Here is a 13723-nt window from a genome sequence, read left to right as displayed (position 1 = left end):
TTAGAGTCATCTTAACATAAAATGTCCCCTGGACTTGGAGGTCCTCAGAACCTAACTTACGGCCTCCAAAAAGCAAAAGAGTATCTACCATATGCACCTCCTGAGCCACTATTTCAAAAACAGCAAAAGATCTGTCACTTGGGGCCGGAGAGATAGCATGGAAGTAAGGCATTTGCCTTTCATGCAGGAGGTCATTGGTTTGAATCCCGGCATCCCATATGGTCCCCCGAGCCTGCCAGGAGCAATTTCTGAGCATAAAGCCAGGAATAACCCCTGAGCGCTGCCAGGTGTGACTCCCCCCCCCCCCCAAAAAAAAAAAAAACCAAAAAACAAAACAAAACAAAAGATCTGTCATTTGGGGAGGACAGGGGTCATAAAAGAATGCTGGTATCTACAGAGTGGGTGATTATACAAGCCCCACCATGATTTGACTACCCAAAGTTTCCTCCATCTTACCCAACTCTGCTTTATTAGTGCTGAACCCAGCTTTTCTGCCTATCCTATGAATGAGCTCCAGCATTCCTTTTGTAAGCCTTGTGTGCTTGGGACCAAGATGGTCCCACCTTTTCCTTGACTAATGCTTTATGGCTTCCTGGTCGGGGTCTTCCTCCCATTACAGCACAACTTTGGGGGGACAGCAGATTGGTGTTGGTGCAAATGATTTTCTTTCCTAAATAGTTTGGGCTGAACAGTTTATATTTTGGAGAGATTGAACTCAAAATATCTACTCTGAACAAACTTAAAACTTCTTCCAGGTTTCTCCTAATATGAAACTACTATTCTTTTCAGAAATGTAAAAGTAAAAACCTTTCTAATTTGCGGGGGGGGGGGGAGGTCCACACCCAGCTGTAAGTAAGTGCTCATGACTTACTGACTCTAAGCTCAGGAATCACTCGTGGCAGGGCTCAGGAGACCGTATGGGATGCCAAGAAACCAACCCAGCTCTGTCTCAAGAAACACAGGCGTTCTATTAACACACTAACACCGGTTGTGTAGTACCCAGAAAACTCTACTACCTGCTGTACTACTATCAAAGAAAGCTTTTCTAAAACCACGAAGTACGTTGAGCATTCCTTAAGTTAAACCTAGTGGAATGAGTTGGGTTTCTTACAGATAATTGACTTCTCCTTTTGCAATGTCCCAACACTGGCAAGATTAAAATCAGCACACAGAGCTCTGTGTGTTTGCTGCCTGGGTGGCCTGAGCCCCTACAACATTAATTAAACAATCGCAGTTGAGAGGCAGGCATTTCCTGGGGATCAATAACCATCCCGAAGGAGTTACTAATATAAGACCCAGCAGGATGCTAATCCTCTGTATATACTTTGTTGCCACTATCATCATTTTTATTGAGAGAGAAAATGTTGACACAGTTACCAAAAAAAAATTTTTTTAATCAGATAGTAAAGTCAAATAACCTAGGGTGTTTCCTCAAAAATGTTTTCTTTGGGGGCAAGAGCAATAGCACAGCAATTAGGACATTTGCCTTCCACATGGCCAACCCAGGCATTCCATGTGGTGACCCAAGCCTGCCAGGTATAATTTCTGAGTGTCGAGTAAGAAGTAACCCCTGAATGCCGCCAGGTGTGGCCCCAAGCCCCAAATTAAAGAAAAAGTGTCCTTGGGGCTAGAGAGATCACTCAGTGGTAGGGCATTTGCCTTGCTCACAGCTGAACTAGGATGGATGGTGGTTTGGATCCCAGCATCCCACCAAATTCTGGCATCCCGTATGGTCCCCTGAGCCTGTCAGGAGCGGTTTTTGAGTGCAGAGCCAGGGGTAACCTGAGTGCTGCCGGGTAGGACCTAAAAACAAAAAGTAACAGGGGCCAGAGCAATAGCGACACAGTAGAGTGTTTGCCTTCAATACAGCTGATCCAGGATGGACCTCGGTTTGATCTCTGGCGTCCCATATGGTCCCCAAGCCAGGAACGATTTCTGAGTGCATAGTCAGGAGTAACTTACCCCTGAGCATCTCCAGATGTGGCCAAAAACCCAAAACAACAACAATGTCCTTCTGTGAGGAGCCATAGTACAGCTGGGGTAGGTAGGGTATTTGCATTGTGTGCCACCTACCTAGATTTGATCCCCAGAATCCTATATGGGTCCCAGCCAGGAATAATTCCTGAGCACAGAGCCTGGAATAACCCCTCAGCACTGCTAAGTGTGGCCTAAAAAACAAATAAGTATCCTTTGCCCTTTGTAATATTTTGGGCCAACTCTCTTTCCACTTTCTGTTTGGTGTATGGTAATAACTTGGGTAGTCATCTCCTCTGCTCTCTATTAAGAAAAGAACCAGTTCTGTGTAGACGAAATGTGTATCTTGGTATTTTTTATTTGTTTCCGTGGGCAGTCATTAGCATAATGTGGTCCCTGAGTCTCTTTCAGGGGACCCATAAAAGCAAAACTGTTTTTTTGATAAGACTGAAATGTGCTTTGCTATTCTGGTTCTCTCAAAATCGAACAATGGAGATTTCTGAATACTCTACGACCTGTGTTAGTGTCATTGTTCTGATTAATAGAATGTGTCCTTGTGTTCTTGGGTCTAAAAACATGTTGGGGTTTGCTCTTCAAGCCTGTGTTCTCCTTAAACATGTATCTTGCTTGCTGGTCTCTGTGTTTTATATTTCCTCTCTTTCTCACCCCTCAAATCCTTCTAAGTAAATGTCATTCGCTAAAAAAGTCATTACTTAAAAAAAAAAAGAAGAAGAAAACAGTTTTAGTAAGCGATGTATATAGTTCACAGGACCCTCTATTAATTTCAAAGTTAAAATTTGGAGGCCAAAGTGATAGCACAGTGGTTTGCACCTGGCTGACCTGGGTTTGAGCCCAGCATCCTATATGGTCCCCTGAAGGCTGCTGGGTGTGGCCCCAAAATAAAATAAAACAGAACCCCCCACCCCCTAAAAAAAAGTTAAAAAAAATTTAAAGTAAGGGCCCGGAGAGATAGCACAGCGGCGTTTGCCTTGCAAGCAGCCGATCCAGGACCAAAGGTGGTTGGTTCGAATCCCGGTGTCCCATATGGTCCCCCGTGCCTGACAGGAGCTATTTCTGAGCAGACAGCCAGGAGTAACCCCTGAGCAACGCTGGGTGTGGCCCAAAAACCAAAAAAAAAGAATTTTAAAGTAAGCATTCAATAAATCTCAGTGTATGAACTCACATAAAGAAAAGCTCTTTGAGATCTTTAATAAGTTGAAAGAGATACTGACACCAGTGGGATTTAGTACTTCAGCTTCCAAAAAGAAAAGAATTTTTCTGCTATATGTAAATAGGATAGAAGGCCCGGAGAGATAGCACAGCAGCGTTTGCCTTGCAAGCAGCTGATCCAGGACCAAAGGTGGTTGGTTCGAATCCCGGTGTCCCATATGGTCCCCCGTGCCTGCCAGGAGCTATTTCTGAGCAGACAGCCAGGAGTAACCCCTGAGCACTGCCGGGTGTGGCCCAAAAACCAAAAAAAAAAAAAAAATAGGATAGAAAGTTTTCTTTCTGGGACCCAAGCAATAGCACAGCAGGTAGGGCTTTTGCCTTACATAAGGTAACCCAGGTTTCATCCCCAGCATCTCATATGGTTCTTCGAGCCTGCCAGGAGCTATTTCTGAGCACAGAGCCAGGAGTAACCCCAGAGTTATGATGCTTTGGGGACCCCATACAACAGAATTCCTGGGATCACATTTCAGTATGTGGACGTGGTGCTGGGAATCAAACTCACACTGGGACTTCAGCTTCATGCGTGTCATAAACTGAGTTTCTGTACCCTGCACATTTAATTTTTCTTTCTCCTGACTCGAAAAATAGGAGAAAATAGGGCCAGGGTGATAGCACAGTGGTTAAGGCACTTGCCTTGCATGCGGTCAATCTGGGTTCTATCCCTGGCATACCATATGGTCCCTGAGCACTGCAGGTCTGACACCCCCCCCCCAAAAAAAAGAAAAAGAAAAAATGAGTAGTGCTCTTTACTTAGTGAGGTCCTCTGAGTAATATGTCTGAGGCATAGTTTAATTCAACCAGTAATTTTATATACTTCATGGAAGACAGACTAGTTTTTATTTTGTTATTTGGGGGAGGTTTTTTTGTTGTTGTTGTTTTTTGTTTTTTTGGTGCAGTGGAATCAAACATATGCCTTATACATATGAGGTGTCTGCTCTACTGCTGAGGCAAGGCAGCTCCAAAGCAGTCTCTGAAGGGGCCCAGAGCCCCCAGAGGTTTGCCTTGCATGCAACCGACCCTGGTTCAATCCCCAGCATCCCATATGGTTCCCTGAGCAGCACCAGGATCATTCCCTGAGCTCAGGATTAGCCCTGAATAATGCTGGACATGCCCCCCTCCTCCAAAAAGCAGTCTTTGAACTATAGTATTTGTTCAGCTTTCTAGAGATGCAGACTCACAACACGAAGCTAAGGTTCAAGAGAAACTAGCCAGCCAGTGAAAAGCACCCTCAGTCTGTTTGAAGAAACAAGACATTGCTTGTAATCCAAGCACTGTTTCTTATCTCTGAAGTGCTGGGAAGTTAAATGAGTTTCTAGAAGCAATATTTTTTTCCCAAGTGAAATTAAAATATTTTCACACTGTCTGCACCTTACATAAATCCAACCTAGTTCAATACCTGATACCACCCTGACTTCCAAGAATCAGTGTGTGTAGCCCCCAGGCCTTCTGAGCACCACTTGGGAGTCTATACCTCCCCTCCCCAAAACACTTTCCCATTTTAGTATATCACAGCATTTTGCCATTGATTTGTGGTGGTGGCAGTGGGTGGTTTTTCGTTTTGTTTTCTTTTAGGTCCAGCAGTGCTCAAGACATATTCCTGGCTCTGCTCTCAGGAATCACTCTTGACTGTGCTCAGAGAACTGTCTGTAGTGCTGGGGATTGAACTGGGTCAGCCATGTACAAAGCAAATGGCCTGCCTGCACTATCACTCTGTGCCTAATCACTGATTTTTTTTCTAATACTTTTTAGTCTTTTTTTCTTTTCGTTTCGTTTCTCTTCTCCAAACCACTGCTTTTTGTTTGTTTGTTTGTTTGTTTGTTTGGTTGGTTGGTTGGTTGGTTTGGTTTGGTTTGGTTTATAGGCCACACCCAACAATGCTCAGGGGTTATGCCTTACTCTTACGGGTACTGGGGGACTATATTGGATGCTGAGAGTGGACCTCGTGTTGTGTGCAAGGCAAGCACACTATTCCCTAGACTATTTCCCTGGCCCTCAAGCTGTTGATTTTTAAGGCTGCTTGATACCCTAGTGACTATAATTCTGTCCTGTTCTATGGAGAATGTATCCTTTCCTTTAGAGAGAAAGTCTGAGCCTGTGAAAAACATAGCCAGGACACTGGTTGCAGGGTTATCACAGAACGGGAGAACGGGGCATTGCTTTGTTTCTGTGTTTCGTTGCTTCCTATGCAGAATTTGTTTATTATACCTCCTGGTGGAATAGCCCAGAAATCTGAAAGAACACACTGCAAATGACACAGGGTTCTGCTCCAAACTGTGCGTGCTGCCTTAGTGTCTAATCCTCACCCCTCAGTCTCTCCTCCCTGGTGCATTAATCCCTTTCAAAGAATAGTCAGAGCTGACTTGCTGAAAAGTTCTTTTTAAATACTTCTTCCCCCACCCTGCTTGTAACTCCTCTCCAAGACATAAGTGGCTCTGCTTTTCTTCTGATGGTTCAGAGAGGCAGATTCACCTGAGTTCCAGAACTGTCGCTGGAGGGAGGGGAGACAGGCAGCCAGCAGTAGGGCTGCTGCTCTTTTCCCATCTGCTGAAGTATTTCACAGGGAGGAATAAAGCCTCGCAGAATAGAAAGGTCCATTGAACAGCAAATGCATTATACCAATTTTAAGAGAACATTGTCAGCTGTTGCTTTGGCTTTTTTAAATCCTCATCTTGGAAGGTTCACATGAGTTTAATTTGCTCCTGACTTAACTCCTTTTCCATTTGAATTTGCACTCTCTGTTTATTTTCTCTCTCTCTCTCTCTCTCTCTCTCTCTCTCTCTCTCTCTCTCTCTCTCTCTCTCTCTCTCTCTCTCTCTCTCTCTCAAAACTAACTCCTTTTGTCTCTCTTCTTTCCCAACCCTTCTGAACTTTCCTTTCTTACCAAATGATAGGTGATAAGGGTGGTTGGTATCATTCTGCATGGGCTTGCAAGGCCTCAACTTTCTAATTTGTTGGTTAGACACCACAAAAACATAAGACAGGCTGAACTGTGGCCTGTAGAGATAACTGACTTAATGGACTGAAGGTCTTTCCTGTAAAGTCTAAGAATATGGTCCCCTCTGGGCATGATGTAGCAATGTTGTATTCCAGAGATATTATTACTTGCTAGTAAGCCAGGTGTTGACATTCCCCTCTCAGGGGGCTTCTGCTGTGTAGAGCACATGGGGGCTTGTGCCATTGGTTAATTCCTAATCTTTTGTACTCTTAGAACATATTGGATGGGCACAGCTGTTTGTCCTAAAGCATATAAATGTATCCAGAGTTTGATGTTAATATTCAAAGTTTACCTTTTTTTTTTCTTTTTGTTCTCTCTCTTACCTTTCCTCTCCATTTCATAGGGTGATATCCATGAGGATTTTTGCAGTGTTTGCAGAAAAAGTGGCCAGTTGCTCATGTGTGACACATGTTCCCGTGTGTATCATCTGGACTGCTTAGACCCACCTCTGAAAACAATTCCCAAGGGCATGTGGATATGTCCTAGATGTCAGGACCAGGTACTGGAGTTGTCAGGCATGATGAGGGGCTGAGGAGACAGGTGCTGTGGGCAAGGGGTTTCTGTCCTTTTATTGGGGCCAGAGGAGGTGGGGAATATCTCTTTCTGCTCTTGCTGCTTCTTCCTAGGCCACTCCTGCCCATTCACAGCACAGCACACTCAGTGACTGCCATCATTAGAGGGTCTTTGTTATGTGACTCTGCATAGATGGGGTCCCTCGCTGTTCCCTTCTGTTTGCAATGACTGACCTTCAGGGCAGAAGCAGCAATAGCTTAATGCACTGGGTGCAGACTTTGCATACCAGAGTTCAGCCACCATCAGCCATCACATGGTTCTCCCAAGATGGGAGGAACTTCTGAGAACCCAGAGAAACCCACCACGCTTGCACTGCCAGGTGTCACCCAAAACCAAGAAAGGAAGTAGAAATGGCTTATCTTCTCATGACCTTGATCTGTGAACGTCCATAAGAAGATTTTTCTGTCTCATTCTTTAAGAATGGACTGAAATGGGGCCGGGCGGTGGCGCTGGAGGTAAGGTGCCTGCCTTGCCTGCGCTAGCCTAGGACGGACCGCGGTTCGATCCCCCGGCGTCCCATATGGTCCCCCAAGAAGCCAGGAGCAACTTCTGAGCGCATAGCCAGGAGTAACCCCTGAGCGTCACAGGGTGTGGCCCAAAAAAAAAAAAAAAAAAAAAAAAAGAATGGACTGAAATAAAGATATTACTGAAAGAAAAGAAAAGGAAGGGAGGGAGGGAGGGAGGGAGGGAGGGAGGGAAGGAAGGAAGGAAGGAAGGAAGGAAGGAAGGAAGGAAGGAAGGAAGGAAGGAAGGAAGGAAGGAAGGAAGGAAGGAAGGAAGGAAGGAAGGACTGAATCTAGTATATGGTTTTGAAACTCTTGTTTGGAAATGAAGTCCTTAAAGAAAAAATGCTCCGTTAATTGCCTGATTCAAATAACAACAGTTACTTTGTTGTTGTTGTTGTTGTTGTTGTTTTTGGTTTTTGGGTCAAACCCGGCAGCGCTCAGGGGTTACTCCTGGCTCTATACTCAGAAATTTCTTCTGGCAGGCTCGGGGGACCACATGGGATGCCGGGAATTGAGCACCAACCTTCTGCATGCAAGGCAAACGCCTTACTCCATGCCATCTCTCCGGCCCCAACAGTTACATTTTTAACTTATCATTAGGATCAGAGGTCTAACTGCAAAATGTTGAATATTTTATGGACTTCAAAGGCAGACACACAACCTAACCCTACTTCTCCCTTTGTTCAATTTCTGATCTTTTTTCTTTCTCAACTATTGATTTGTCTTTATAAATTTAAAGATTTAAGTTACTTTGGTTTGGTATTAGATTTATTTTGGACTTTTTTATTTGGAGCCATACCAGCTGCACTCAGGGCTTATTCCTGGCTTAGGTACCATTTCTGTGATGCTCCAGGTACTTATGCAGTGCTGGGGGTCAAACCTCGGTTAGTTGCATACCAGACATGTTCCTTATATGATGTGCTATCTCTATGTCCCCGAGAGCTTTGTGGGTGTTTGATTTTGTTGTTTTTGGCCACACCTGGCAGTGCTTGGCGGTCAGGAATCACTCCTCTTGGAGATGCTCTGGATACCATATGTGGTTCTGGAGATCAAACCCACATCAGCTGCATATCAGGCAAGCACCCTGTCCACTGTGTAATCTCTCTAGCCCTTATAGCTTTATTTTTATGTTTTATGTTTTTTTGCGAAGTATAAATGTGTAAATAAGGCCAGCAGCTCAGGAAGTTTTGGGCTCCTGCACAATTCATTGTGATCTTGATTTGGGAGAATTCTGGTTCTCCCTTTTAGTCTCAACTTTCACCTGCAGTGCAGTAGGGACAGGCCAGCTAGTTTTTGCTCTTTCTGTATTAGATGTCATCCTTTGGGGTGGCCATCTTTGAGGCAAAACACACTAGACTCGAGGCGGTAAGGAGGGAACTTCTGGCAGCCACTGTAGCCATGTACTAGTGGGTTCTGGTTATCAAGTAATTGGGGCTTATAGCAACTTTCTCTATGATGCTGGTTTCTATAAAATAAGAGTAACTTTTCACTCAAAAACAGCAACACAGAAACCTACCAGTAGCCCTGAAGAAACATAGTAATGACCTGTTGGGTATGAAGTATAGAGAGGAAATGATGAGGATATTTGAGGCCTGAAAAAAAGAAAGAGGGGCCAGGGAGATAGAATGGAGGTAGGGTGTTTGCCTTGCATGCAGAAGGACAGTGTTTTGATTCCCAGCATCCCATATGGTCCAAGAAATAAAGAAAGAAAGAAAGAAAGAAAGAAAGAAAGAAAGAAAGAAAGAAAGAAAGAAAGAAAGAGAGAGAGAGAGAGAAAGAAGGGAGGGAGGAAGGGAGGGAGGGAGGGAGGGAGGGAGGGAGGGAGGGAGGAAGGAAGGAAGGAAGGAAGGAAGGAAGGAAGGAAGGAAGGAAGGAAGGAAGGAAGGAAGGAAGGAAGGAAGGAAGGAAGGAAGGAATGGAACAGACAGCCAATACAACATGAAGATAGATATGAGAGTGGAAATGAGGAAACTACAATCAGAAATGACAGAACTAAATAATTTCATAGGTGAAATAAAAAAAAAAAACTGGTCTTATCTACCATCAGAGACTCACTGCTCCAGATACATTGCTTACGTACTCAAAGTGTGACTGCCTATATGCCTCCTCCTCAAGGTAAAATTCTAAATATCTTTGCAGATGCTGAAGAAAGAAGAAGCAATCCCCTGGCCTGGAACTTTAGCAATTGTTCATTCCTATATTGCCTACAAAGCAGGTAAAAAGTTTTTCTACTTGTAAATTCCCCTGCTTTAAAAGAAAAAAAATAGTGGAAGGCAGTATTGTTTTGAAACGGTACTTTAAAGTAAAAAAAAAAAAACAAAAAAAAAAAAACATAGTAATAGCTCTAGATGAAGTCAAAAGTTTGTGTAACACATTTCTGAGGAAAGAGAGAAATGTTGTCTGATTGGTCTAAGCCTGGCCTGAGCCACTGGCAGTTTTCTTAGCGTGTGTGTCTTAGACATAGAAGTTCCAGAGGGCCTATTGTGGCTCTGAGGGGGTTGGGTAGTTTGTGCAAAATACTTTCTTTGGTAGGTATCTTGAACATAGTGGTTACTTCAAAGAACCTGTGAGTCAAGGTCAAGGAAATCGCCAAAGGGGTCAAGTCTATGCCTACATCAAGAAACCCCAAGTTTGACCCTTTGATACACCACTGGGTAGAGCCCAAGTAGCCCCATACAATACTGAGGCGATCCCAATATATATTTTTTTTTGGTTTTTGGGCCACAACCGGTGACGCTCAGGGGTTACTCCTGGCTATGTGCTCAGAAATCGCTCCTGGCTTGGGGACCATATGGGATGCCGGGGGATCGAACCGCGGTCCATCCAAGGCTAGCGTAGGCAAGGCAGGCATCTTACCTCTAGCGCCACCGCCCAGCCCCTATCCCAATATTTTTTAATTGTTAAGAATCACTGTTAAAAACAGATACTATTTTTTCCCAGCAAAAGAAGAAGAGAAACAGAAGTTACTTAAATGGAGTTCAGATTTAAAACAAGAACGAGAACAACTAGAGCAGAAGGTGAAACAGCTCAGCAATTCGATAAGTGTAAGTAACTCCCCTAGCTCCAGTGCGAGACAGAGGCAGAGAATCGTCTACGTGCAAAATAGCACATATGGCTCCCAGTTGCTGGTTCAGTCCCAGTTTTGCAGTTAATCAAGATGGACAGAGTATGGCCCTCAGATACAGGTGTGTGGTTGGGATGTGCCTTAGCCAAGCTCCAGAACATCTGGGTGATCTTGGGTCTCCTGGCTGGCACAGAGCACACAGACCAGGTTCCCCAGTTGCTGGAGCTAGTGGGGCCCTTATAATGGCTTTTGCTTCCTGCGCTTTCCGTGGTGCTGAATGGCTTTCTGGGAAAGAGAACTAACTTAGAGACAAGCACTGTACCTCAGGCTGGCAGCAAGGGCTGTCTGTCAGAGGGATTCGAGGGCTGCTCCGACCTGGCAAGGTTTCTTTCTATGAGCAGGCTCTCCCAGTGGAATGAGTTACAGGTGGTACCTAGGGTTGGTTGCCAATTGCGAGTCCCACTCACCTGCATTCTCTTTCCTTATTGCCTGTGACGTGTGTGTTTCATATCTCTGTCCCTGCCTGGAATAGGAGCCAAACAAGCATGCAAGCTTGTGACCAGGCAGAGGGATACTGTTGACTAAGAGTCACTGTGCTGCACCAGGCCCCACCTCTAAAACCTTGCTAAGAGGCCACAGAAATAGTTATAGTTTATCTTGCACACAGTTGATCCTGGTTTGGTTCCTGGCACCTCATAGTGTACCCTGAGCACCTCCAGGAGTGAGAGTGATCTCTAGGCTTTGCCAGATGTGGCCCCAAAACCAAAATTAAAAAAAAAATTCAAATATTTCTGACTTAACCATCTCAGAGATGCCTCACAGAGAACTCAGGTGCACAGGCTTATTTTTCTACCTGGAGCAAGGGCCAAACCCTGCAGAGGTGCCAGAGCCTGGCCAGACCAGCTTCTCTGCAGCTCCAGGAACTTGGAGCTTGTGTCTTGGTTCGTCTTTTGTGTGTGATGCTGGGGATGGAACCGAGGACTTTGACTACGCAACACATACATTCTGCAGAGCCAAGTCCTGACCCCTTAGGAGCTTGGCTTTTTTTTCACTTTACTTTGGGGCTAGTATTATAGTGGCCTCCCAAGGATACTTCCTAGACCCAGGGGCCACTCCTAGCAGAACTCAGCCAACCAGTCAGCCTCGACAGTTCAATACTCAGGCCCAAGAATATACTGTTATTTAGCCTAGACAGTACCAGGGATCAAACTAGTGTCCCACACATTCAAACAAGTACCCTACCCCAGTGCTCTTTCCCAGCCTATGGAGAGTTATAAAGGGCATCTCTCCAGCTGCTTGGGCTTCTCTCCCTCCCTCGAGTAGCAGCACCTGCTCCCGACTAGGGCAGAGCGAGGGTTCGGGGCTGAGTACAGCCAGCAGGATACTCTTAACCCTCATAGGACCTATCAGGGAAGCAGGAGGCTGAGTGCATGCACCCTTGTTGCCCACTGTAGAAATGCATGGAGATGAAGAGCACTGTCCTGGCCCGGCAGAAGGAGATGCACAGTTCCTTAGAGAAGGTCAAGCAGCTCATCCGCCTCATCCATGGCATCGACCTCTCAAAACCTGTAGACTCTGAGGCTGCCGTGGGCACCATGTCCAACGGCCCGGACTGCAGCCCCCCAGCCAACGCCGCCCCCTCCACACCGGCCCCCTCCCCTTCCTCCCAGAGCTGCACAGCGAACTGTCCCCAGGGGGAAGAGACTCAATAACAGCCGCGCAGGAGGCCTTGGGATCCCGGCGGCGAGGAGAGCGCAACACTGATGACTCTAGGAAAGCGGAGCTGGATTTCTTCTGGAAAGTACAGAATTCTTGTGGTTCTTTGGTTCCAGAGAGAGAGAAGATGCTTGTGCCATGTGGCACCAGAGTTTGCCAATTGATCCTTCTTATTCTGTGTGTACATGCAAAGATTGGACCATGTTACATGAAATAGTGCCAGCTGGAGGTTCTTTGCCAGCACCATGCCAAGTGAAATAATATATTTACTCTCTCTATTATACACCAGTGTGTGCCTGCAGCAGCCTCCACAGCCACGATGGGTTTGTTTCTGTTTCGTTGGGTGGGGAGCGGGGACGGGCGGAGGGAGGACAGCAGGTTTCCGATCCTTATTTGCCGAGCCGTTTGTCCAGGTAGAGAAGACAAGTCCAAAGAGTGTGTGGGCTTTCCTGTTTCTAAACCTTCACTACGATAAAACCAAAAAAAGGAAAAAAGAAAAAGAAAAAAAGGAAATTGTGATTCCACCTACCCCAGTGCCCAGAGGAGGGGTGGGGAGGGGACGGGAGGGAGTCGGGGTGGGGAAGTATATCCAATAAGCAGTATTTCATATTGTCTGGTGGGCACAGTGCTGAGAGGACCCCAAGATCAGCCACCAGGCTCTTCTCTAGAGCACTTGGCTCCCCTACCTGGGTGCCCCCACCACACATACGCACACGCACACACATACATACATACACACACATATACACCCCAGTTTCTGCCCTGCTTTGGCAAATTGGCGCATCCCCGCGACGATCCCATTCCCTTCCCTGTCCCCCAACAAGGGCCCTCGGCACAGGCGTGTGTGTGTGAGGAAGGAAGGCAGTGGGTCAGTGACGTGACTTGAAAACAAGCTCGATCCCTTTTCTATATTTATAAGGAGAGAAGATCCTGGGAGAAGCAGTGCGTGACCCCGTGTGGGGGAAATTAAATGGAGACGTTTCTTTGCTCTTTTTTTCATTTTTGTTCTTCTTTTCTTTAAGAAAAAAATGGGTTTTTTGGTTTCCTTTCCTTTTTTTTTTTTTTTTTTTGTCATTTCTTTTACTTTTTTTTTTTTTTTTGGTAACAAAACTAAAAATAAGGAATAGAAAAGCTGTTTTTCAGGCTGACAGTCCACTTAAGGGTAGTCGAGACCTTGCATGGTAGAATAGAATTCTAGTGTCAGTGAGGTCCAGTGAGTCTGTGTGAGTCCTTGTGTCATCGTTCGGCACTGTTTTTTTATGCAAGGGCAAAAATCTTTGTATCTGGGGAAAACAACAACAGCAACTTTTTTTTTAATTAAAAAAGGAAAATAAAAGATATTGAGCTCTTCCTAGTGTTACTGAAATTAAGATCAAGGTAAGAAACATTGTACAAACAAAAATTACAAAAGTGCTATTTGTTTCCTAAAAGCAGTGATTTCTATTAAAAAGGTGTCAGAACTGGAGAAAATGCTTTGTAGTTATAATTTTTTAGCACAGAACCTGCTGCTGATGATGACATTTTGCTGTGTTTGTGTCTCAAGCCTGGTGGGCCAGTCTCTAGGCTTCTTGGCCTCAAAGGGCGCCTGTGGCTGCCCCCTGTGCCCTCCCCTCTCTGAAAGGACGGGCCTGTCTCTGGCAGGGAACGTGGCTCCTGTTTTTTGAA

General features: G+C 45.4%; 2 protein-coding genes across 2 annotated transcripts in view; both read left to right on the top strand.

Moving 5' to 3' along the window:
• PHF21A (PHD finger protein 21A) overlaps positions 1–12343 on the top strand; it is a 252309-nt gene extending 239966 nt beyond the window's left edge. The window contains exons 17-20 of the mRNA XM_049779629.1: positions 6543–6698; positions 9418–9493; positions 10219–10322; positions 11797–12343. Of these exons, the coding sequence (XP_049635586.1) occupies positions 6543–6698; positions 9418–9493; positions 10219–10322; positions 11797–12054 (594 nt within the window). The 3' untranslated portion in view covers positions 12055–12343. The remainder of the gene's footprint in view (positions 1–6542; positions 6699–9417; positions 9494–10218; positions 10323–11796) is intronic.
• PEX16 (peroxisomal biogenesis factor 16) overlaps positions 1–13723 on the top strand; it is a 561216-nt gene that overhangs the window by 529715 nt on the left and 17778 nt on the right. The gene's annotated exons all lie outside the window — the stretch shown is intronic.

The sequence above is a fragment of the Suncus etruscus genome, chromosome 9, assembly GCF_024139225.1.
Source record: "Suncus etruscus isolate mSunEtr1 chromosome 9, mSunEtr1.pri.cur, whole genome shotgun sequence".
Lineage (NCBI taxonomy): Eukaryota > Metazoa > Chordata > Mammalia > Eulipotyphla > Soricidae > Suncus > Suncus etruscus.
This window is presented reverse-complemented; position numbering and strand designations above follow the sequence as displayed.